General features: G+C 36.4%; 1 protein-coding gene and 1 pseudogene across 2 annotated transcripts in view; one reads left to right on the plus strand and one right to left on the minus strand.

Moving 5' to 3' along the window:
- The window catches only part of SCAPER (S-phase cyclin A associated protein in the ER), a 398,005-nt gene that overhangs the window by 193,622 nt on the left and 180,177 nt on the right, over window positions 1-24,206 (minus strand). For both annotated transcript variants that reach the window (XM_065906683.1, XM_065906682.1), the window contains exons 22-23: window positions 22,317-22,382; window positions 13,814-13,940 (exon numbers count right to left, since the gene is read on the minus strand). In XM_065906683.1, coding sequence (XP_065762755.1) covers window positions 13,814-13,940; window positions 22,317-22,382 — 193 coding nt within the window. The remainder of the gene's footprint in view (window positions 1-13,813; window positions 13,941-22,316; window positions 22,383-24,206) is intronic.
- LOC136147114 (cytochrome c pseudogene) lies at window positions 432-1,162 on the plus strand (annotated as a pseudogene).

Here is a 24,206-nt window from a genome sequence, read left to right on the forward strand (position 1 = left end):
CTGTGGTTAAAACTAAGAATTTAATGGATAGTTTTAACAGTGTATCAGAGACAGCTGGGGAGAGAATAAATTAAGACAAAAAATAGAAGAAAAATGCATATCTATAAAACTTTGATTTATGATAGATGAGGCACCAAAGAATAACAGGGAAAAACTAGTCTTTTCAATAAATGGTGCTCAAAAAATTAAGCACCCAGATGGAAAAAAATGAAATTAAGCTTCACAATAAGCCAAAAAATTAATTCCAGATGGATAATAAACTAAAAGTTTTAAAGCAAAACTATAAAACTTCTACAAGAAAATATAAAAAAGACTTCTTGACTCAGGAATAGGGCAATTGCTTATAAAGATAAGCAAAAACTATTAACCATAAAATACTGATAAGTTTTTCCATATTAAAACAAAGAAATACGAGTTTGGTTGCACCAACACCGGTACTTAGGCACGTACCGGCGTGTCCTTGGGCTTAGAAAGCGGGGCGTTCGGCTTGTGAGCGGGAACTTCTCGGTTGCGCCCAGAGAAAGAACGATTTAAAAATGGGTGATGTTGAGAAGGGCAAGAAGATTTTTGTTCAGAAGGGTGCCCAGTGCCATACTGTGGAAAAGGGAGGCAAGCACAAGACTGGGCCAAACCTCCATGGTCTGTTTGGACGAAAGACGGGTCAGGCTGCTGGAGTCTCTTACACAGATGCCAACAAGAACAAAGGTATCACCTGGGGAGAGGAGACGCTGATGGAGTACTTGGAGAATCCCAAGAAGTACATCCCCGGAACAAAGATGATCTTTGCTGGCATTAAGAAGAAGGGAGAGAGGGAGGACTTGATAGCTTATCTCAAAAAAGCTACCAATGAGTAATAGTTGGCCACTGCCTTATTTATTATAAAACAGAAGTGTCTCATGACTTTTTATGTGTACCATATTTAAATTGATCTCACACACTAGAATTCAGATCATGAATGGCTGATGGAATAATTCTGTTGGACAGTCCTGATTTAAATAAGATTGGTTTGTGGCTAAACGAATATGGTCAGCTTTTTTAATTTTGATAGTAATTCCGGTTCAACAAGTACTATCACTTTTCCCATTCTAAAGAGATGATTGAACTTGAATAAGGAATATTAAACTTTTTAGAGAGATGGTGCATTCCTTCTCAAACCCTATAAGAGATTGGTTTTATATTTAGATTTCTATAACTGGTTATATTAATATATTTAAATACTGAAAAGGTCGCTTCACTGTCTCATAGAACAGAGGAGGATTCACATGTGTTCGAAGTTGTGTTCATTAGCCTGTTAAGGCAAGGATTGAAAATACACTGACAAATTTCACTTTATCTTTTTGGTTTTATAAACTATGCCAATTTAATTAAAATTCTCTATCTAAAAAAAAAAAAATAAAAAAAAAAATAAAACAAAGAAATACTATATGATATCACTTATACTTAGAATCTAAAATACAACAAACTAGTGAACATAATAAAAAAGACACAGATATAGAGAACAAATCAGTGGTTACACAGGGGAGAGGCCGGGGTGGGGGGGAATATTTTGGTAGGGTAGTAAGAGGTACGAACTATTATGCATAAAACAAGTCACAAGGATACATTGTACAATACAGGAAATAAAGCCAATACTATAAACTGAGTAAAATCTTTAAAAATTGTGCATCACTATACTGTACAGTTGTAACTTATATAATATTGTAAATATATAAACTATACTTTAATTTTAAAAAAGAACTTCTGTTCATCAAAAAAACCAAAAGAGAGTAAAATGACAGCTGAGTAATAGAAATGTATATATTTAATACACTTGAACAACTGAGAAGTGGTAACCAGAACATAAAAAAACAAATTAGTAGAAAAATGGGCAAAAGATTTGAACAGGCATGTCACAAAAAATTCAAATGGCCAAGCAGTATAAATAGGTGCTCAAACCTATCTGCAAACAGAGATGCACATTAAACTACAGCAAGTAGTACTACTACATATCCACAAGATTAGCAAAAATTAAAAAGTTTGATAATATCAAGTGTTAGAAAAAGAGAAAGGACTTTCATACTTTGCTGGCAGTAGAGTAGCTTGTTATAATTTTGGAAACTATACAGCATTATCAAGAAAAATTAAAGATATACATACCAAATGACCCAGGAATTCCACTCCCTAGGGAAATTCTTGCAAATGAGTTTAACGATACATGTTTAGAAGCACGTATTTCATCAAAACAACCCAATGTCCATTAGTGGTGAAATGGATAAATGTTACTGTGGTAAATTTATATAATGACAATATATAACAATGGGAAAAACCCCTTACAACAACATAAATTCTTAAATACATAATTTTGATAGAAGCAAAACATCAAATTACAGAGAAGAGAATTCCGTTTATATAATGTTCAAAACTAGACATGTTTAAACTAACATATATTATTTAGGAAGGAGCCTTTAGGGGACAAAATCATAAAATAAAAAAAAGTGGTTTCCAAAAAGCCAAAGTAATAATTTATCCAAATACTAAGAGAAATGTATGACTGGCAAAATAAATGTAGGTGGGTTGGAGGGTTCTGAGATGCTGACAATGATGTTTCTCAAGGAGTAGTCACCAGGTTTTTTGCTTAATAATTATTAATTTTTCTGTGCAAGTCTGTTTTATATAAGTTTCTATGTTATATTATGTAAGAGGTTCTTAAAAAGAATTTAAGAATAGTCCACAAAGAGATAACTTGCATAATCATAATAGAAAATATCACAAGTTGTATACAAATGTTGCTATAAACTAGTAGTGCAAATATTCATAACTGAATTTTTATAACAAATTTATTTGCTTTTAAGAGAGGACTTTTCATAAAGAAACCACAGTAGGTGATTTCAGATGAGATGACTAAAGTAGTGTGCTTTTATAAAGGGAAGCCTCATCATCTGAAATATAATATATACTATTTTGCAGTCATGATCACCTATTTTTTTTTAACGGAAAGATAATTAACATAAAATGCAGAGATTTAAGTATTTGGTTTGACGAATTTTGGCAACTGGACATACGTATATAACCACACCTAAAGCAAAATATATAAACACTTCTTCCCTTTCCTTCACTGTTTCTTTTTAAAAAAAATACAAACCGTGTACATATTAAAGATCAGTATGATTCTTAAAATAATAATTCCACTTAGTTGACTAAAACAAGCTAGTTGAAGAAGGTATGAGAAATACTTTCATTTTACTTTGGGCCATATGATATACTTGACACCTTCTGACAAAATATGGGTGTCATACAAGCTATATATTATTAGGCAGCTGCTATGAGGAAACAACTCCATAAATTGAGACCACTGTAAGTGACGGGATCAAAATAAGAGGATCCCACAATTGAATGTTTTCCAGTTTCTCCCAACTGAAGAGTTCCAGCTGAGAATAAGAGAAGTAAAACCTAACACAACCATGAGGTTTGGACAAGAGGCAGTGTCCAGCAGGACCTGAACACAATTTCTGAACACAATTAGGTGGAAAAAGCTCCTAGGGATTAGTGGTTTATCTCCTCTGAGTCTAGGCATGTATTAAATAGCCACAAACCTCAGCTGGTGAAAAGCAGGAAAGAAGAGGATGGGGTGAGGCAGAGTTTCTACCTTTCCATCTTCTACAGTTTTTTGTTGGTGGAATTTTGCAGGATAAACTTCAAAAGCACCAAAGCATGGCAGCATGTGCTATAGGTATCAAAAAGTCAATTGTGGTTTGACATCTCTCGATTCAGTTAAATTATGAATGCTGTCAGCTATGTGGTTTACTTATTGAGGTTGAAGAGACTCACAGCTGAATCCCTATTTAAATTTGGCAGGATTCTAAAAAAGTCAGGAAAGGCAACTGGACAAAATCCATGTCCAATCCATCTGCTTAAACTGTTTACTTATAGCAACAGCATACAAATGTCTCATGTTACTGATAAACCACAGAAAGCTTGTGGGATGCTGTTACTATCCAAACTTAAATGTAATGTTCAGTGTGGCAGAGTACTGAGAAAGCCAATACAAATACAAATCACATTTACTTAGAACAAATGTAATACAATGGCAAGAATGAGGAGAGTGTCTCTGCATATATAAGAATGTTTTAAAAACTCTTATTTGAAATAATTAAACATTTGTGCAACAAAAGTGTCTTTGAAGCAATTTAACTTGAACTCTTAGTGTAATTTTTATTGTGAAACATAACAAACATATAGAAAGCCAGAAAAAAATAGAAAACACATAACACAATTTAAAGAGTAATTTGAGCATAACAGCACCATCTGGTCAAGAAAAAAAGACTAGAAGCACTCTGGAAACCCCTTCAGTAAATCTCCCTGATCATATCAGGTACTCTCCTCTCTGGATAATCATTATCCTGATTTTTATGAGAAATACTTCCCGTATCTTCTTTATAGTTCTACCACCTAGGTTTACATTCCAAAACAGTAAGGTTAGCTTTGTCTGTTCTTGAAGTTCATATAATTGGAACTGCAATAGAGTATAAACATATTTGGTGAATTGTTTCATTCACTGCACATTGTGAGACATATCCATGTTGCTACCGTAATTTATACATTCACTGTTGAAGGATACTTGGGTTATCTTCCATGTTTGGTAATTATAAATAATGCCACCTTTGAATTTTTGTGCACATCTCCTTGTGCATATATGCATTAGTTTCTCTCGGATATAGACCTGAAAGTAAAATTTGATATGCATGCCTTCAACTTTAGTTGATCCTGGGCATACACCTGGAGAAAACCATGATTTGAAAAGATACACACACCCCATCAAGGCTCACTACAGCACTATTTACAGCAGCCAGGACATGGAAGCAACCTAATTATCCATTGAAGGATGAATAGATAAAGATATGGGATATATATACAACAGAATATTATTCGGCCATGAATAAGAACAAAATAATGCCATGTGCAGCAACATGGATGGACCTAGTGATTGTTGTACGGAGGGAAATAAGTCAGACAGAGAAGGACAAATATCCTAAGATATCACTTATGTGGGATCTAAAAAAAACGGTACAAATGAACTTACTTACAAAACAGAAATAGAGTTACAGATGTAGAAAACAAACCTAAGGTAACCAAGTGGGAAAAGAGGAGGAGGAATAAATTGGGAGATTGGGACTGACATATACATACTACTATGCATAAAATAGGTAACTAGTAAGAACCTACTGCATTGCACAGGGAGCGCTACTCATGACTGTGTAATGACCTACACAGGCAAAGAGTGGATATATGTATACATATAACCAATGCACTTTGCTGCATGCCTGAAACTAATACAACATTTTCTATGAACCACACTTCAATAAAAATTAAAAAAATAAAGTGGCAGCACTAACATCACAAACAGGGTATAAACATTCCCACTGCTCTAGATCTTTGCTGGTAATTGCTATTTTCCGTGTTTAATTTTTTGCCATTCTGATAGATGACTCACAGTATAATACCAAATTTTTAATTTAGATTTTCATGATTATTAAAGAGATTGACTATCTTTGCATTTATTTATTGGCTATTTAAATTTCTCCTTTTGGAATGACATTCTCTTGACCATTTTCCTATTAGGTTGTTGTTGGGGTTTTTCTTTCCTCATTAATTTGTAGGGATTCCTTATATGCTCTGGATACCCTTCTTTGTGAGTTGTACATATAAATGTCTTCTCCCATTCTTATTCTTTTTTATTCTTTTCTTTCCTTGGAGTCTCTTGATGAATAAAAGTTCCTATTTTTATGCAAATTTATCAACACCTTCCTTTATGGTTAATGTCTTTTTTGTACTTTTCTTATCTAGGCAAAATCCCAAAGTCAAGAAGACAATCTTCTGTTATTTCCTAATTTTATTTTTTCATTTACATTTAAGTCAATCTAGAATTAATTTTTTGTTTATGATGTGAGTTAAGGTCAAGTTTCAGTTTTTAAAAATAAGGATATTTAATCACCATAGCATCATTCACAAAATAGACCATACTTTCTCCTAATGCTTCACCCCACCTCCTTTTTCTATATACACATAAACAAGTCCCTCACATGCCATGCATCAAGCATATACATTAGAATAGGACTGTTTTTTTTTTTTTAATTTTATTTTATTAGTTGGAGGCCAATTACTTCACAACAGTTCAGTGGGTTTTGACATACATTGACACGAATCAGCCATAGAGTTATACGTATTCCCCATCCCGATCCCCCCTCCCACCTCCCTCTCCACCCGACTCCTCTGGGTCCTCCCAGTGCACCAGGCCCGAGCACTTGTCTCATGCATCCCACCTGGGCTAGTGATCTCTTTCACTATAGATAATATACATGCTGTTCTTTCAAAACATCCCACCCTCACCTTCTCTCACAGAGTTCAAAAGTCTGTTCTGTACTTCTGTGTCTCTTTTTCTTTTTTGCATATAGGGTTATCGTTACCATCTTTCTAAATTCCATATATATGTGTTAGTATACTGTAATGTTCTTTATCTTTCTGGCTTACTTCACTCTGTATAATGGGCTCCAGTTTCATCCATCTCATTAGAACTGATTCAAATGAACTGATTCTTTTTAACGGCTGAGTAATATTCCATGGTGTATATGTACCACAGCTTCCTTATCCATTCGTCTGCTGATGGGCATCTAGGTTGCTTCCATGTCCTGGCTATTATAAACAGTGCTGCGATGAACATTGGGGTGCACGTGTCTCTTTCAGATCTGGATTCCTCAGTGTGTATGCCCAAGAGTGGGATTGCTGGGTCATATGGCAGTTCTATTTCCAGTGTTTTAAGAAATCTCCACACTGTTTTCCATAGTGGCTGTACTAGTTTGCATTCCCACCAACAGTGTAAGAGGGTTCCCTTTTCTCCACACCCTCTCCAGCATTTATTGCTTGTAGACTTTTGGATAGCAGCCATCCTGACTGGCGTGTAATGGTACCTCATTGTGGTTTTGATTTGCATTTCTCTGATAATGAGTGATGTTGAGCCTCTTTTCATGTGTTTGTTAGCCATCTGTATGTCTTCTTTGGAGAAATGTCTGTTTAGTTCTTTGGCCCATTTTTTGATTGGGTCATTTATTTTTCTGGAATTGAGCTTCAGGAGTTGCTTGTATATTTTTGAGATTAATCCTTTGTCTGTTTCCTCATTTGCTATTATTTTCTCCCAATCTGAGGGCTGTCTTTTCACCTTACTTATAGTTTCCTTTGTTGTGCAAAAGCTTTTAATTTTCATTAGGTCCCATTTGTTTAGTTTTGCTTTTATTTCCAATATTCTGGGAGGTGGGTCATAGAAGATCTTGCTGTGATTTAAGTCAGAGAGTGTTTTGCCTATGTTCTCTTCTAGGAGTTTTATAGTTTCTGGTCTTACATTTAGATCTTTAATCCATTTTGAGTTTATTTTTGTGTATGGTGTTAGAAAGTGTTCTAGTTTCATTCTTTTACAAGTGGTTGACCAGTTTTCCCAGCACCACTTGTTAAAGAGATTGTCTTTTTTCCATTGTATATCCTTGCCTCCTTTGTCAAAGATAAGGTGTCCATAGGTTCGTGGATTTATCTCTGGGCTTTCTATTCTGTTCCATTGATCTATATTTCTGTCTTTGTGCCAGTACCATACTGTCTTGATGACTGTGGCTTTGTAGTTGAGTCTGAAGTCAGGCAGGTTGATTCCTCCAGTTCCATTCTTCTTTCTCAAGATTACTTTGGCTATTCGAGGTTTTTTTGTATTTCCATACAAATTGTGAAATTATTTGTTCTAGTTCTGTGAAAAATACCGTTGGTAGCTTGATAGGGATTGCACTGAATCTATAGATTGCTTTGGGTAGAATAGCCATTTTGACAATATTGATTCTTCCAATCCATGAACACAGTATGTTTCTCCATCTGTTTGTGTCCTCTTTTATTTCTTTCATCAGTGTTTTATAGTTTTCTATGTATAGGTCTTTCATTTCTTTAGGTAGATATACTCCTAAGTACTTTATTCTTTTTGTTGCAATGGTGAATGGTATTGTTTTCCAAAACCAGACAAAGATGCCACAAAAAAAGAAAACTACAGGCCAATATCACTGATGAACATAGATGCAAAAATCCTTAACAAAATTCTAGCAAACAGAATCCAACAACATATTAAAAAATCATACACCATGACCAAGTGGGCTTTATCCCAGGAATGCAAGGATTCTTTAATATCCGCAAATCAATCAACGTAATACACCACATTAACAAATTGGAAGATAAAAACCATATGATTATCTCAATAGATGCAGAGAAAGCCTTTGACAAAATTCAACACTCATTTACGATTAAAACTCTCCAGAAAGCAGGAATAGAAGGAACATACCTCAACATAATAAAAGCTATATATGACAAACCCACAGCAAGCATCACCCTCAATGGTGAAAAATTGAAAGCATTTCCTCTGAAATTAGGAACAAGACAAGGATGCCCACTCTCACCACTACTATTCAACATAGTGTTGGAAGTTTTGGCCACAGCAATCAGAGCAGAAAAAGACGTAAAAGGAATCCAGATAGGAAAAGAAGAAGTGAAACTCTCGCTGTTTGCAGATGACATGATCCTCTACATAGAAAACCCTAAAGACTCTTCCAGAAAATTACTAGAGCTAATCAATGAATATAGTAAAGTTGCAGGATATAAAATTAACACACAGAAATCCCTTGCATTCCTATATACTAACAATGAAAAAACAGAAAGAGAAATTAAGGAAACAATACCATTCACCGTTTCTATTGATTTTTATCCATGTTGTTTTGCCTTTTATATGCTTAATTATCTTTCTCTGCCAGAAAATATATTTTAAAATCACATTATTGAAATAATTTGAGGCTTAGGTTGATTATTATAATGTCTTCCTCCAGAGTAGATTTTCTATTTGCTTTTGTTAGGTACCTGCAGGTATTAGCAATCCCAGATCACTTTCCTGTTTTTTTTTTTTTTTTTCAATGATCAGGATTTTCCCAGCTACCCAGATGGTTTGACCTTTAGCTGTAGTTTGCGCAGTGACTGGCACACTTTCTGTTTACCCTCTCTCTTAGTTCAGTCCTTTAAAGTCTCAACCCAAAACACCAACTTTTTGCCACTGTGTTAGCACTGACAGTCCTAGATGCTAATGGTTCTTCTCCACCAGTTCTGCAATATTATTAAAAGTACTACTCAGCTTCTCATCCACCTTTTTTGGATCACCAACTATAACCAGCTCTAAAATGCCATGTTCCTAGATCTTGGACCAGTAATTTTTTACTACTCTATTAGCATTTTGAAACCAGCTTATAGTTTGTTTAGCTTTATTAACTGTCATCAGTGAGAGGGCTACTCTGAAATACCTCCTGTGTCACTATTGTTAGGTCCATAACTGTAGATATTTTCAATCCTGTCTTTTATTTCCTAACACATAAAATACACAGTTTTATGATGACTGGTATTTACAAAGTCTTGCAGTTCTGCTTTCTGCTTGAGCTTATTCATAATGACTTAATCTACTTTTGTGGTTGTGTTTTGACTGTGGCCACTTCTTCTCATAAAATTACTTCACAAAATGCCTTGAGGCCTAGGATAAAGGTGTCTTCTTCCAATTAGGATTTGCATTTCTTTCTGCCAGGTTCCTAGGGGATGCTACTAATCAATCTGGGACTACTTTAAACTCAATTCAACATCTAAAATAGTATGGGTGATGTGAATTTGGACTGCAAAGCTATTCCAGGGCTGGATTATGGTTATACCTTCTGTACTATGCTGAGGCACTTTCTTTGCAATCTCTGAGGGCAGGTGAGACAGTTCATGATTATGTCAGGGTGTAGGCTTTGGTGACTTTAATCCTTGTGAAGAGAAAATCTCCTATTAGATTTTATACTTTAAGCAGCGGTTTGTGGCTCAGTTTGTTAAAAAGCATAACGCACACAACAAAGCTTACAAATAGAATCAGAGAACCTAAGCCAGAAGGAAGGCGAGTCACACAGTAAGTACTAAAATACCCAGATCTCCTTAGTCTCCAAATCTCTTTTGTGACAGAACACTTTTTTTTTTTGAAGCTTCTTAACTTCCATTGTGTCTCTCTATCAACTATTTGCTATTATACAATCTCCTGAAGAGACTTGAAAAAATATGAGTCAGATTAACCCCTTGCCTAAAATCTTGTACTGTGTCTTCTCATACTTGGAATAAAATCCAATTCCCTTCTTTTAACATGGCTTGGCTTTTTTTTTTCCCCCCCTTATTTTTATTAGTTGGAGGCTAACTACTTTACAATATTGTAGTGGTTTTTGCCATACATTGACATGAATCAGCCATGGATTTACATGTGTTCCCCTTCCCGATCCCCCCTCCCACCTCCCTCTCCATCCCATCCCTCTGGGTCTTCCCAGTGCACCAGCCCTGAGCACTTGTCTCATGCATCCAACCTGGGCTGGTGATCTGTTTCACCCTTAATAGTATACTTGTTTCAATGCTATTCTCTCAGAACATCCCACCCTTGCTTTCTCCCACAGAGTCTAAAAGTCTGTTCTGTACATCTGTGTCTCTTTTTCTGTTTTGCATATAGGGTTATACTTACCATCTTTCTAAATTCCATATATATGCGTTAGTATACTGTATTGGTTTTTATCTTTCTGGCTTACTTCACTCTGTATAATGGGCTCCAGTTTCATCCATCTCATTAGAACTGATTCAAACGAATTCTTTTTAATGGCTGAGTAATATTCCATGGTTTATATGTACCACAGCTTCCTTATCCATTCGTCTCCTGATGGGCATCTAGGTTGCTTCCATGTCCTGGCTATTATAAACAGTGCTGCGATGAACACTGGGGTACACATGTCCTTAAAAAACTGGAAATAGAACTACCATATGACCCAGCAATCCCACTCCTGGGCATACACACCAAGGAAACCAGACCAGACAGAACACTTTTGTGCTTCATATTTTTAACCTGTTAGCCCTAAAACAGTTTTCAGAACTTCAGAAAAATTATCTGAGGGAAACTGTGCCGAAGCAGTAACAGAAAGCATCAGTGTGTTGAGGTCTAAACTAAGAGGACAAAGACCTCAAGATCAATCTCTCACCATTCCTCAGTGAGTGCTTGCCCAAGTTCCACCAGTCCCACCCCTGTCACTTCTAGGCTGTCTTCAAATTCCTCACTGGGTATTTGGCTTTGGCGCTAATGATTTTGTTACTCCAGGCAGTTTTCCAAACAAAAAGGAATGGTTATTTATAATTCCTAGACTGAAATCATAAATACCATCAGCTGAATTACACTGAAATGTCAGTATAACTCTATGAACAGGATTTCACATAAAGTGTGCCTGTCTTGCCAAAGTAAAAAGGATTTTAGTTCTAAAAGTTGCAAAAGGATCTTATTGTAGGTAAGTTTAGACTCTTAGGTGGTCCTGCAGTATATACTCTGAGGACAGTTTTACAGCAAGGTTCCTGACACAGACCATTTAGACTGGGAGCCAGACAACATTTTTCTCCCTCAAATTATAAGGAATCAGTGGTATTCCGGTAAATTGCCCCTTTGTGAATGAAATAACTTCACTTAGATTTTCATACTGAATACCTTTCTTACACAGATCATTTTACTTTTTACTCAAAAATTATGTGACTACTTCAATCTAAAACAATATTCGTAAGATAAAGTTTATATGGTAGTATCTTCAAGCAATGCCTTTTATTTCAAAGTACCCTCTTTTAAAAACAAAAAGAAAACAATCAGTATCTGCTAATTTCAAAATAATTAGAGATTTCCCCAAGGCATATAAAACCTCTAAACATTCCATCCAGTACATGCTGGACAACTACCAGCTTCTGAACTCTCCTATACTTTGAAAAGGACAGGTTATACAAAAGAACTGACTCCACCTGGCTCTGCTGTCATGCCACAGTGAGTATGCTGCTTTCAGTTCCTAAAGAGGATTGTTTGATGCCAAAATGCAGCTGAGCATTGTCTTGTAAAGTTGGTTATTCATATGACTGAAAACCCAGTAATTCTGCCCCTGAGGCATATTGCCTAGCATAGAGCAAGCTCTCAAAGTATATAGTCCTTGGACCAGCAGCATCAATGTCACTTGGGAACTTACTGGAAATTCAAATTCTTGGGACCCACTCCAGATCTACTGAATCAGAAATCCAAGGTGTTTTAACAAGTCCTCTAGGTGATTCTGATGCAGACTAAAGTCTGAGGCTCCTTCCCTGCTTTAGAGAAATTCTTGAATTGTTCTAATACAGAAATTGTTTGAGCAGCACTGCCCCTTACCTCTCTCCCTCTCTCCAATCATCCCCGTCTACACACACACACACACACACACACACACACACACACATCCAATCCTGAAAATGAACATCTATTGTCAGGAGAATGATATAAAAAATTGTAGTACTAACGCAGTGTAGTACTCACTATATGAGAGAGAAAATTAATGAAAAATAGCTACATTTATAAGCTTAAATAAAACTTAGAGCCATAATTTTGATTGAAAAAAATCAAGAAGTCTTCAGTGTAATATTTTATAAAGGTCAAACACAAGCAAAACAAAATAATATATTAATTAAATATACATTTATGTGATAAATCAATAACACTATTTTTATAAAACAAAGAAAGGATACCCCTTTAATTCTATACAGTATTTCCTGAAAGGGAGCAGAGGCAGGGGGATAGGGTGAAGAAGGAATCCAGTGGGAACTATAAATAATAAATATACTGGGATCAACTTAGTTCTTGGGTTGGTCATGAGATCATAACCCATTGCATTTATGTAATTTTTATTCCTACATTCTTTCATATATATAAAATATTACACAATACAGTTTAAACCTAGAAAACAAAAACTGCAGCTAATAAACAAAGATGAACATTACCTTAAACAAAAAAATTAGAAAGCCACCTAACTGATATAAATTGTATAAACTGTGATATGTTCATTCCGTTAAAAAGAATTTACAAGATATGATAAAATATTTATGATAAAATTAGCAATATAAAATACTGTAAAAATGTACAGTAAAATATTAGAAAAAACACAATAAAATGTCAATAGTGGATATTACAGGGAGTTTTATTTCTTCTTTGTTCCTTTAAAATTTTCTATAGTGAATAATAAATACTTTTAAAACCATTAAGAATTTTTTAAACTGTCATTGAAATATTTAATGCCTGTAAGTCATTAAAGAAAACTATCAAATCTTCTATTGGAAACAGGAAGGAAACTGGTGTTTTGTGAAAATCTGTGATTTATGAGCTTTATAATTCAAAGTCTTATATTTTCTGCCATAAAACTGTATATCTTTATTACTCTGATTCTATTTAAAATAGAATGTTATGTTAGGAAAAATATGACTGAGAAAACCACAACGTAAAGAAAGTATTTTTGCCATAGAGGACTTCAGTTAAGACAACTAAAAATTTCAATATCATTAAGAACAAAAAGAAAAAATATCCACCAATGGTTGACTGGCTTTTGGAAACACCAAAGAAACACATATACTTAAGAGTTTGCGTTGTAGTCCCATGGCCCGTCATAATAAGAAAGAAAAGTGAAAGTGAAGTCGTCGCTCAGTCAGGTCTGATTCTTTGCGATCCCATGGACTGTAGCCTACCAGGCTCCTCTGTCCATGGGATTTTCCAGGCAAGAATACTGCAGTGGGTTGCCATTTCCTTCTCCAGGTGATCTTCCTGACCCAGGGATTGAACCCGGGTCTCCCACATTGTAGGCAGACGCTTTACCATCTGAGCCACCAGGGAAGTCAGTAAGAAAGAAACATAAAGACTATGGCCAGAGGCCAGAGATGAGTTACATACCTCTTTTTCCAATATTCTAGCGACCTCACCAAGGGTCCGATCTAAAGCAGAAACCTTATTGCTTGCCCATGAGCCACTGTCTTGTACTTGTAGTTGTTTTAGAAGATCTTTGGCTAACCGCTGAAGCCTTGGATACAAAATAAAAGAGAAGAATGACACGAATGAATTAGACTACAATATTTCATTTTCCAGAACACTTTTAAACAAAAGTTACTTTCATTATTATATTGGAAACTGCTTCGTAGAGTACCTAAGGAAAAGAAAAACAAATCACTCCTGAGGCCAGTATTACTCTATATTCACAAACACCAATCTAGTCTTTGTCATGAAACAGACCCAGAGGACAGTACTGTCCATCCACAGGGCCAGTGGGAGCAGCTGCTGCCACCAGCTTCTGCGTTACTCTTACACTAGAACAGACCCGATGATGGGGACGGTCAGAATATGATGGCAGAGAAAATGAGGAGAGGAGCCTGAGCAGGTTTTCATATTTTGATGTAAATCTTTAAGGTAATTATAAGCATTGTAAATTCTCAGAATGTCAAATTCCCCATGTTCCAGTTTATAAGCAATTTGGGGATTTCCTGTCACTGCTGATGTCATTTAGACAACAGAGCATTTGCTTTTATTTGCTTTTCACCAAGAATAACACATAACATACCTGGGGAACCCAGGTGGCTCTAGCGGTAAAGACACCACCTGCCAATGCAGGGGACATAAGAGATGTGGATTCGAACCTGGGTTGGGAAGATCCCCTGGAGGAGGGCATGGCAATCCATTCCAGTATTTTTGCCTGGAAAATCCCATGGACAGAGAAGCCTGGCGAGCTACAGTCCATGGGGTCACAAAGAGTTAGACATGACTGAAGTGACTTAGCACACACAAAAATAACACGTATTTCCTAAGACTCTTTAGTAAGTGGACTGCAGTAATGTTTCTTCAAAGCCCTTACTTCTTCTGTTTCACACACCTCATTCTTTCAGCAATCTTCTCCTCCTATCCTGTTATTCTCCTGAGCATCCTACCAACGGACGCTCACCAGACACCATCCCGTATCTCTCCACTTTCCCCCATATGCCACTTCCCTGTGACCCTACTTCCATTTTTATCTATGACTGATTCCCTTGGCCTCCATTATAATCACTTCCTTGTAAATGTGTATAATCACTTTATACAGTCACTTCCCTCTCTGTTGCTCTGTTACTCCTACAGCTAACCCCCAGTTATGGTAACAATCATCAACGTTTGTTTAGTGGGCCAGGCATCCCTCTCGGTGCCTTGCAAACATTAATTTAGTTGGATTAGTGAACATCTGCCAGCCATTTCCATTTCTGACACTGAGAAAAACTCATACCATACAAAAGATTGGCATGACTATGGCTTCAGAATCTTACTAGTAAGTTTGCCCAAGTCTGCTCACTCTCGCCCTCTTCCATGAAGACTTCTTCATATATTGCTCCATCTCCTCATAATTCCACTCTTCCTTCTCCCCCTTGCTTTCATATAAGAAGATTTTACATTTCATAGGGAAAATGGAAGCTACTGGAACAAGTAAATCCTCACTTTCTGCCAAAAATCTATAAGCATGTGAGCATTTCACCCATACTCTCCTTTATTTCTCCTATTACAATCAAAGAAGATTGACTCCTCCCATGTATGGCTAATCTTACCACACTGGCTCTATATGCATGAGGTCTTTCTGGATCTAAATCCTGCTTTCCCTGCTTCAGTATCTTTGCAAATGCTCTTTTATTCATTCCTTCTGAACTACTTCCCCCACCTCCAGAAAAATCCTACTCTTCCCTAAGTTCCTAGCTCAAACACTGCTTTCTCTGATCTATTCCTTCAAGTCACTATCACAAGTCTCTCTCACGCAGAGATTGACAACAGGATTTTTGGTAATGATGGAAGTGTTCCATAACTATTATGTACAACCTGGTGGCTGCTGGCCAAATGTATCTATTGTGCACTTGAAAGACAGTATGATTGAAGAACTTAAAAAAAAAAATTAACCATTTTATTTCATTTATTTTTGGTTGTACAGGGTCTTCGTTGCTGTGTGTAGGCTTCCCCTAGTGGCAGCAAAAGGGGGGGCTACTCTCTAGTTGTGGTACCAACGCTTCTCCTTGGGGCGGCTTCTCTTGTTTCTAAGCAGGGTCTCTAGATAGACTTCAATAGATGCAGCACACAGGCTCAGCAGTTGTGGCTCACAGGCCCTAGAGTGAAGAGGCTTCGGTATGAAGAACTAATTTCATTTAATCTTAATAATTTCAACAGTCATATTTGGCTAGAAGCTATCATACTGAACAGTGCAGAAGCACAATATTAACCTTATGAGAGGGTTATCAAACCATTCACCATCTTATCCATAGCACCGTTACATAAGTACACTCTAGAAGTACTGATGTATGGTCTAAGAAGAAATTTCTTCTTTATACTATTCTTAATAATATCCATAACCTCTATGTTACAAAATACTTTCATGTACATGATCCCATTTGTCCTCTGAAAAACATTATCCATCCCTGTTTGAATGCTAGGGCTTAAGAAGATGAGGTGACTTTCCCAAGGCTTCACGGCTAGTAAATGCACTATTGGAACTAGGAACCTATGCCTTTCATCTTCAGATTTCATGCTTTGTCTCCACACCGTATCAGTCAATTCAGTAAGAAAATTTTATTCACAAATGAATAATATCCTAGAACACAATTTCATCTAAAAATGTATTTATGTAAAAATCTTTAATTCCTCAAAGAATACAATAGCAGCTGCAGTTCAAAAAGGCGCTTGTGAACTCCAGTTTAACTCTAAGCTATCCATATGGAGTTTACTTTGATAAGTCACAGAATGAATACAAACTCTAAAATCAGAAATACCTATGCTTAAATTCTGGCTTTATGTAAGCCATGGGGAGGTTATTTAAATACTCAATCTCAATTTCTTCAACTTAAAAGTGGAGATTATATATACATATATTTTTTTCTTTAGAGCTTCTGAAGATTAGAGATGATTAATGTAATGTACCTAACACCATTCACTACAGTAGACATTGAATAAATAATCAATAAATAATCAACTATTATTACTACTTACTAACAGACTGTCTCAATCTAACATTTCGAGAATATAAAAAATACAAAAATAGACTAAGAACAACATAGTCCTTTTCCTCCTAATCGAATGTGGGCTAGAGTCCCATCCGATTAAAGTAACTGACCTTATCATGTGGACGAATATTGGCAGCAAACTCCATTGTGTGACAGATAAGTAGCCACTTCAGCTCTTGGCTGAATAAAGCCTGCACACCATGTAACTAAATACCCAGCCATAGCAACAGATGCATATGAATCTAGTAGTACTCTTACCAAGAATGCTCACATTCCACTGAAAACCAGGGGTATTTAGGGAGGCACAAGGACCATTTTAATTCACAGAATACAAGAGGCTTATATTTCACCCTGAGGTAAATCAAATCTGGGACTCATATGAACCTACCCTTCAAGGAAGAATGCCAAATGAAGGGGATGCTGTGGTAACATGAGCTAAACCTCTGCTTCATTCCTGGCCTCCACAGAAGTACCACAAATAACATAGCTCCTCTCAAGAAAAAAAGCATTAGATTTTGATTCATACTATAAATAATGATTGAATGTCACAGGACTCAATTCCTGAAAGTTATAATTTCCTTATAGGGCAAGAACAGGAGCTGTTTAGAGGGTGCAGTTTTTTAATACAGAAATTGCTATTTGTGTAAATTCTGGTAGATAATTTTTCTAGCATGAAAAGAAAAATTCATAATTCCTAGCCCAGAGCATGAGAAGTATCTGACAGGTAAATGGCTTTGTGGAGAATTTTTTAAGGTCAGATATTTTCTTCTCAAAATTTGAACACATTTTAACAATTCTCAGTTCAAATCTGTTACTGGTAAATGTGAAACATAAGGGCTCCTCTATAAGGAGCCCTAACTTTTATCACAGTAAAGTTTTGGGAGGTTCATTAGGATCATTGGGAAGATTTATAACTGTAAGAAGGGAATCTGTGTCCATGTTAGGAAATAACATTGTTCTTTAAGTGTGATGGGCAGGAAGACATAAATATATTCACTTCCATTTTTTCTTAACCTTCTCTATTTGAGAGGTACGCAGTCTAAATTTAAGGCTACAGGTTTCCCTTCCATTTTTAAATTAATATGCCTAAGCCTGTATTTCTAAATGTTAAGAGTTTAAGAAATCCTCTTATAAAATGAAAAAAGCCAGTGTGCATATATTGCTTCCCATATGGAACATCTTTCATTGTTGCTTCCAGCATCCTTTCTTGTGGATAAAGAACCCATCTACCCTTTCAGGGAACTATGTCATCCTTACACTTAATACTAGATGTGCTCAATGCTATCAAGGTGCTGCTGTTCCCAAGACCCTCATCCTTGGTGGAAGGATCTAGAAAATGTGTGCACATTATTTTATCTAAATAAATATAAAATATATATAATTATATATACAAAAAGATTATGTTTGAGCAACAGGGCTTTGAGCTGTACAGGCCCGTTTATACAGATTTTTTACACTATGTGTGTACCACAGGATTCATGGTTGGTTGAATTTGTGAATGTAAAACCTCGGAGGGGAAGGGCTGACTGTAAAACTTACCGGCAGATTTTTGACTGATCAGAGGGTCAGTACCTCTAAACCCCACTCCACATTGCTCCAAGGGCATGTGTGTGTGTGTGTGTGTGTGTATCCCTACACTTTGCATCTATATTTATTTCTACATATATGTTGGAAAATACAAGTTAAAACTGATATCTACAATGTCAATTCATCACTGCAGGATTTTCTATTCTCCTTGAGTATATTTTTTAACTCTCTTCTCTAACAGTGAGCAATCTGTCTTCCAACATCCTTAATATACTTACTTACGTGAACAACCCCCCCCAACATATCACCCATCTTTGTTTATGTACACTATTATCTACCTGCTTGGCTCTGACTCCCCACACTGGTCTCCTCTGCTCTTCTCACCCATGCATGGGTTTCACAGCCTTTACAAGGCTCCCCTGACAGACTGGGCAAGGATGACATTCCATGGATATGCCCTCGTCACTTGGCTCTGATTCCCCACACCAGGCCATGGTGTCCTACCCCACAGGGACACTCCCGTACTCTGCTCGGCTTTGAACCTTCACACCCGACCACCCATCCCTAGTCCACTCAGGCTCTGACAGCCACCATTCTGCCCCCACTGCATCCAGTCATCCAGCCAAGGCAGATGGCTGCTTGATGGTGCTCTCATCTAACAGCTATAGGACTGAATTTTTCTGGAAGGGGGAAGGGAAACTGGAGAAAGTCATTTTCATTTATTAAACAGAATAATTTTATAAGGAGACATGCCTTTTTATCTCCTTTTTGGTTCCCTATTTCAATCAGTTACAATAATTAAGCTTTTTGAGAAAAAGGATGACTCTAAAGTTTTAGATGACTTCATGTAAGGATGGACCTGCCATTTCTTAAGATAAACAAAAACAGGAGGGGTAAGTTTTGGAAACAAAATTCAGGAGTTTACCTTGACACATGTTCACCTGAGGCATTCAAGTGAACAGAGAGACAGCCAAGTGAAAATGCTAACAAGAAAGCTGGATATTGTATTCTGGAGTTCTGGGGACAGGTCTGGATTGGAGACAAGAATTTAAAGTCCCTCCGGATACTAGCTGTTTAAAGTCATGAAAACAAATGAGATTACCAAGAGAGTAATTCTCTACCAGAACTCTCAGGACAAAGGCATGCTAATGTCAGAGCTCAAAGAGACAAGAAACAATGAGACAACAGTTAATGAAGAAGAGCAGTTAGTCAAGAGGAGAATCCAGAGAAAGCTGCAGAATAGACTATTATGTTAAAGGTCCCCCCCTTGAAGTATATCCTGCTAGCCATGACTTAATAGTCTCCTCACAGAGTGACTAAGGACTTGACAAAATGACTTGCCTTGGCCAATGAGACATCAGCAAATGTGACACAAGCAGAGGCTTGATCTGACCTGATATCCCCTATCGCTGATGAACACTATGCAAAAAAACTAACGCAAAAACCCTCAACAGAACAAGCCAAACAAATTCAGCAGCATATTAAAAGGATCATTCACCATGACCAAGTGATCCGTCATCATCAAGGAGGCTGACCCAAGCTTCCTTACATGGCAGTCAGAGGGGAACAAGAAAGCAAACTTGTGAGCAAAAGCTCCAAGACTTCTGAAGCTAAGGCTCAGAAGTCACATACTGCTTCTGCAGTAGACTTTGGATCAGAACAAGTCCAAAGGCGAAATTGAAGAGTAAGGTTAATAAGAGTCCACCCCTTGATGGAGAGGTGGCAAAGTTATATTGCAAAGAGCCATGCCTTCAGGAATGGCTCAGCAACTTCTGGCCATCTCTGCCAACACTATACTATGTCATATATTAAATTTCCTCAAATTTTGGATCCATTTCTAGATTGTTTTTAAAAACCAAGTCCATTAATTTGTATTACTATTCACATGCCAATGCAAAACTATTTTAACCACCTGTTAGCTGAATCCTACTTTATTTTCCCTCTTTAAAATTTTTTTTCATGGAAACTTTATTTTTCTATATGTTCTTTAAAATGCTTCTATCTCTAGTTTTAAGAAGGTTGTTATTTTATTGAAATCACATATTTGTAGGAGAATTTAAAGAGAATTTACTATACGTTGTCCTCTATCCAAGAGTACAATTTGCCTTTTAACTTTTATGAGTCATTTTTTTATATCCCTTGTTAGCATTTTAAGCTTTTATTTTTGTAGAGCATTCATATTTCTTGCTTATTCTTAAAAGTTTACTTTTCTATTGCTATTATAAATGATATTTATATTTTCTGATTATCAAAAAGAAAAGCTACTACTTTTGTATCCCAGATATGCTGCTGCATAACCTTAGGCAAGTTACTTACTTTATTTAGGGCTTAGTTTCCTCATGAAATTCATTGTGTTGATGTGAGTTATAAATGAGTCAACACATGTAAAGAGCCTGGCATAAGGTAAAGGTTCAGTAAACATCACCTATTATTTTTTTTTTTTTTTTTTTTTTTTTAACATCACCTATTATTAACAGTGTCACATAAATTTGGAAATCAGCCATCTTAGTGAATTGATTCTCTTATTTTGACTAGTTCTTCACTTGATTCTCTTGGGTTTTCCAGATATACAGTATGATCATAATCTCAACAATTTCATTAATGTCTTTAATACTTTATACTTCTGTTTTTCTTTTAAAATAACAATGGCTAATAGCTTCAAAACAATAATAAAGTATTACCTGATGGGTGTCTTATTTCTGACAGGGAAGAATATTTCTACTACAAATGTAAATAACAGCTACATTAAAATGCTATTGCATAATCTATACCAACAACTGCTTATAGATATTTCTCCATCTGTGGCATGTAAGTTGTTTCTTGAGTTTTTCACTATTGAAAGTAACATAAAAATAGTTATCTTTGTATATAAATATTTGCACACATTTTTCATTATTTCACTGGGCAGTTGAATTCTAAAGTGAATGTCCAAAGTAGTGGGGGGATAAATTAGATGAGTTTGGGACCAGCAAACTATATAAAATAAACAACAACGTTCCACTGTACAGCACAGGGAACTATATCCAGTATCTTTTAATAAACTACAATGGAAAATAATCTGAAAACAATGTATGTATAACTGGATTACTTTTCTGTACATCAGAAACTAACATAACACTGTAAATCAACTATAATTAAAAAATAAAACTTTAAGTACTGGAACTTAATCGTGTATATATAATGAATAAAAGATCTTAAAAGTAAAAGAAAATCAAAGTGGACATCCTAAGCTCCAGATTCACATGGCCTTTCAGTAAGACTATACCAACCTGCACTCCTAACAGCAGTATTATATGAGTACCGTTCTCTTGCTGCATTGCTATTGGCAGTCTATTTGAGATAAACAAAATGACGATGTTTTTGTTTCCTTAGCTAATACACCTAGTAATTATACTTACACCCAATGGTGGAGTCTAAATCCTTACTGTCAAGTGGCCCTTGCAACAATCCTGAATGAGATCTCCTCAGAGTAAGAATCAGTACAGCCTTGGCAGAACTTGCTTTGTTCAAATAGGGTTTCTCTACCTCAGCATGACTGATGTTTTGAATGAGATACTCCTTTGCTGTGGAGGACTATCTCACACACTGAAAAAAGTGTAAAGGCATCCCTGGCCTCTACTCATTTGATGGCAGCTGCACCAGTTTTTCCAATCTGTGATAACCAAAATATTATCACATATCCCCAGATACAGACAAATGACCTCTGCCAAAATCATCCCCAGTTGGATATATGGTGTTAGAAGAATAAAATCCTAGGCATTGGATACAAAAGTCTATGACCACAAGCGAACGATAATGGTTTAGATAAACTTTTGTTATAGGCAGAGACTAAAGAGACAAATCAATAAAATGTAGGCTAAAATACTCACTTTGCTTTATAGGGTGAGTCCGAACCAGAATTTTTTGCTTCCAATAAACTCTCATATTCCTTGGCCCTGGAGAGAAAAGAGTTTTATCATTATTAGCTATTTTGTTGCTAATTTTTATACCAAAATAAAATTTTGGCTATGTTTTTCCCCTCCCAGTATTAAGAATATTACTATGCTCATTTTTAACAATTCCATTTCTGACACTGCTTCTTTACAATACTATAAATGTGATCCAAAAAGACTGAAAAATACATATTTCCTCTCGACAGAAAATCATAAAAACATTTCTGAGTTAGGGACTTGATACAGAATGGTGCTTATTTTTCAAAAATATCAAAATCATAATTAAATTTGAAGCCATTTTAAGTTTCTATAAGGTGGTTGAGATGGCTGAATATCAATGTACCTCAAGAGGTATTCAATGCAAAATTGCTGTTGTTGTTCAGTTGCTAAGTCATGTCCAACTCTTTGTGACCCCATAGACTGCAGCACCCAAGACTTCCCTGTCCTACACCATCTCCCAGATTTTGCAAAATCACATGTCCATTGAGTTGGTGATGCCATCCAACTGTCTCATCCTCTGTTGCCCCCTTTCCCTTCTGCCCTCCATCTTTCCCAGCATGAAGGTCTTTTCCAAAGAGTTGGCTGTTTGCATGAGGTGGCCAAAGTATTGGAGCTTCAGCATTAGTCCTTCCAATGAATATTTAGGGTTGATTTCCTTCAAGATTGACTGGTTTGATTTCCTTGAAGTCAGGGGACTCTCATGAGTATTCTCTAACACCACAATTTGAAAGCATCAATTCTTCTGTGCTCAGCCTTCTTTAAGGTCCAACTTTCACATCTATACATGACTACTGGAAAAACCATAGCTTTGACTATATAGACCTCTGTTGGCACAGCGATGTCTCTGATTTTTAATACGCCATCTAGGTTTGATACAGTTTTTCTACCAAGGAGCAAGTATCTTTTCATTCTGAGGTTGCAGTCACTGTTCATCATGATTTTGGAGCCCAAGAAAATAAAATCTGCCACTCTTTCCATTGTTTCCCTATCTATTTGCCATGAAGTGATGGGATAGATGCCATGATCTTTGTTTTTTGAATGCTGAGTTTTAAGACAGCTTTTTCACTCTCCTCTTTCATCTTCATCAAGAAGCTCTTTAGCTCCTCTTTGCTTTCTGCCCTTAGGGTAGGATCACCTGAGTATCTGAGGTTGTAGATATTTCTCCTGGAAATCCTGATTCTAGCTTGTGATTCATCCAGTTCGGCATTTTGCATGATGTATCTGCATAAAGTTAAATAAGCAGGGTGACAATATGCAGCCTTGATGTACTCCTTTCCCAACTGTAAATCTGTTTGTTGTTCCAGGTCCTGTTCTAACTGTTGCTTCTTGACCTGCATATACGTTTCTCAGGAGACAGGTAAGACAGGTATTCCCATCTCTTTCAGAATTTTCCAGTTTGTTGTGATCTACACAGTCAAAGGCTTTAGAGGGTCAATGAAGCAGAAGTAGATGTGTTTTTTGAGTTTCCTTGCTTTTTCTATGATCCAATAGATGTTGGCAATTTGATGTCTGGTTCCTCTGCCTTTTCTAAACCCAGATTGTACATCTGGAATTTTTTGATTCACATACTGCTGAAGCCTAGCCAGAAGGATTCTGAGCATTACTTTACTAGTATGTGAAATGAGTGCAATTGTGTGGTAGTTTGAACATTCTTTGGCATTGCCCTTCTTTGGGATTGGAATGAAAACTAACTTTTTCCAGTCCTGCGGCCACTGCTGTGTTTTCCAAGTTTGCTGACACATTGAGTACAGCACTTTCACAGTACCATCTTTTAGGATTTTAAATAACTCAACTGGAATTCTATCACCTCCACTAGCTTTGCTCATA

The sequence above is a fragment of the Muntiacus reevesi genome, chromosome 15 (assembly GCF_963930625.1).
Source record: "Muntiacus reevesi chromosome 15, mMunRee1.1, whole genome shotgun sequence".
Taxonomy (NCBI): Eukaryota; Metazoa; Chordata; class Mammalia; order Artiodactyla; family Cervidae; genus Muntiacus; species Muntiacus reevesi.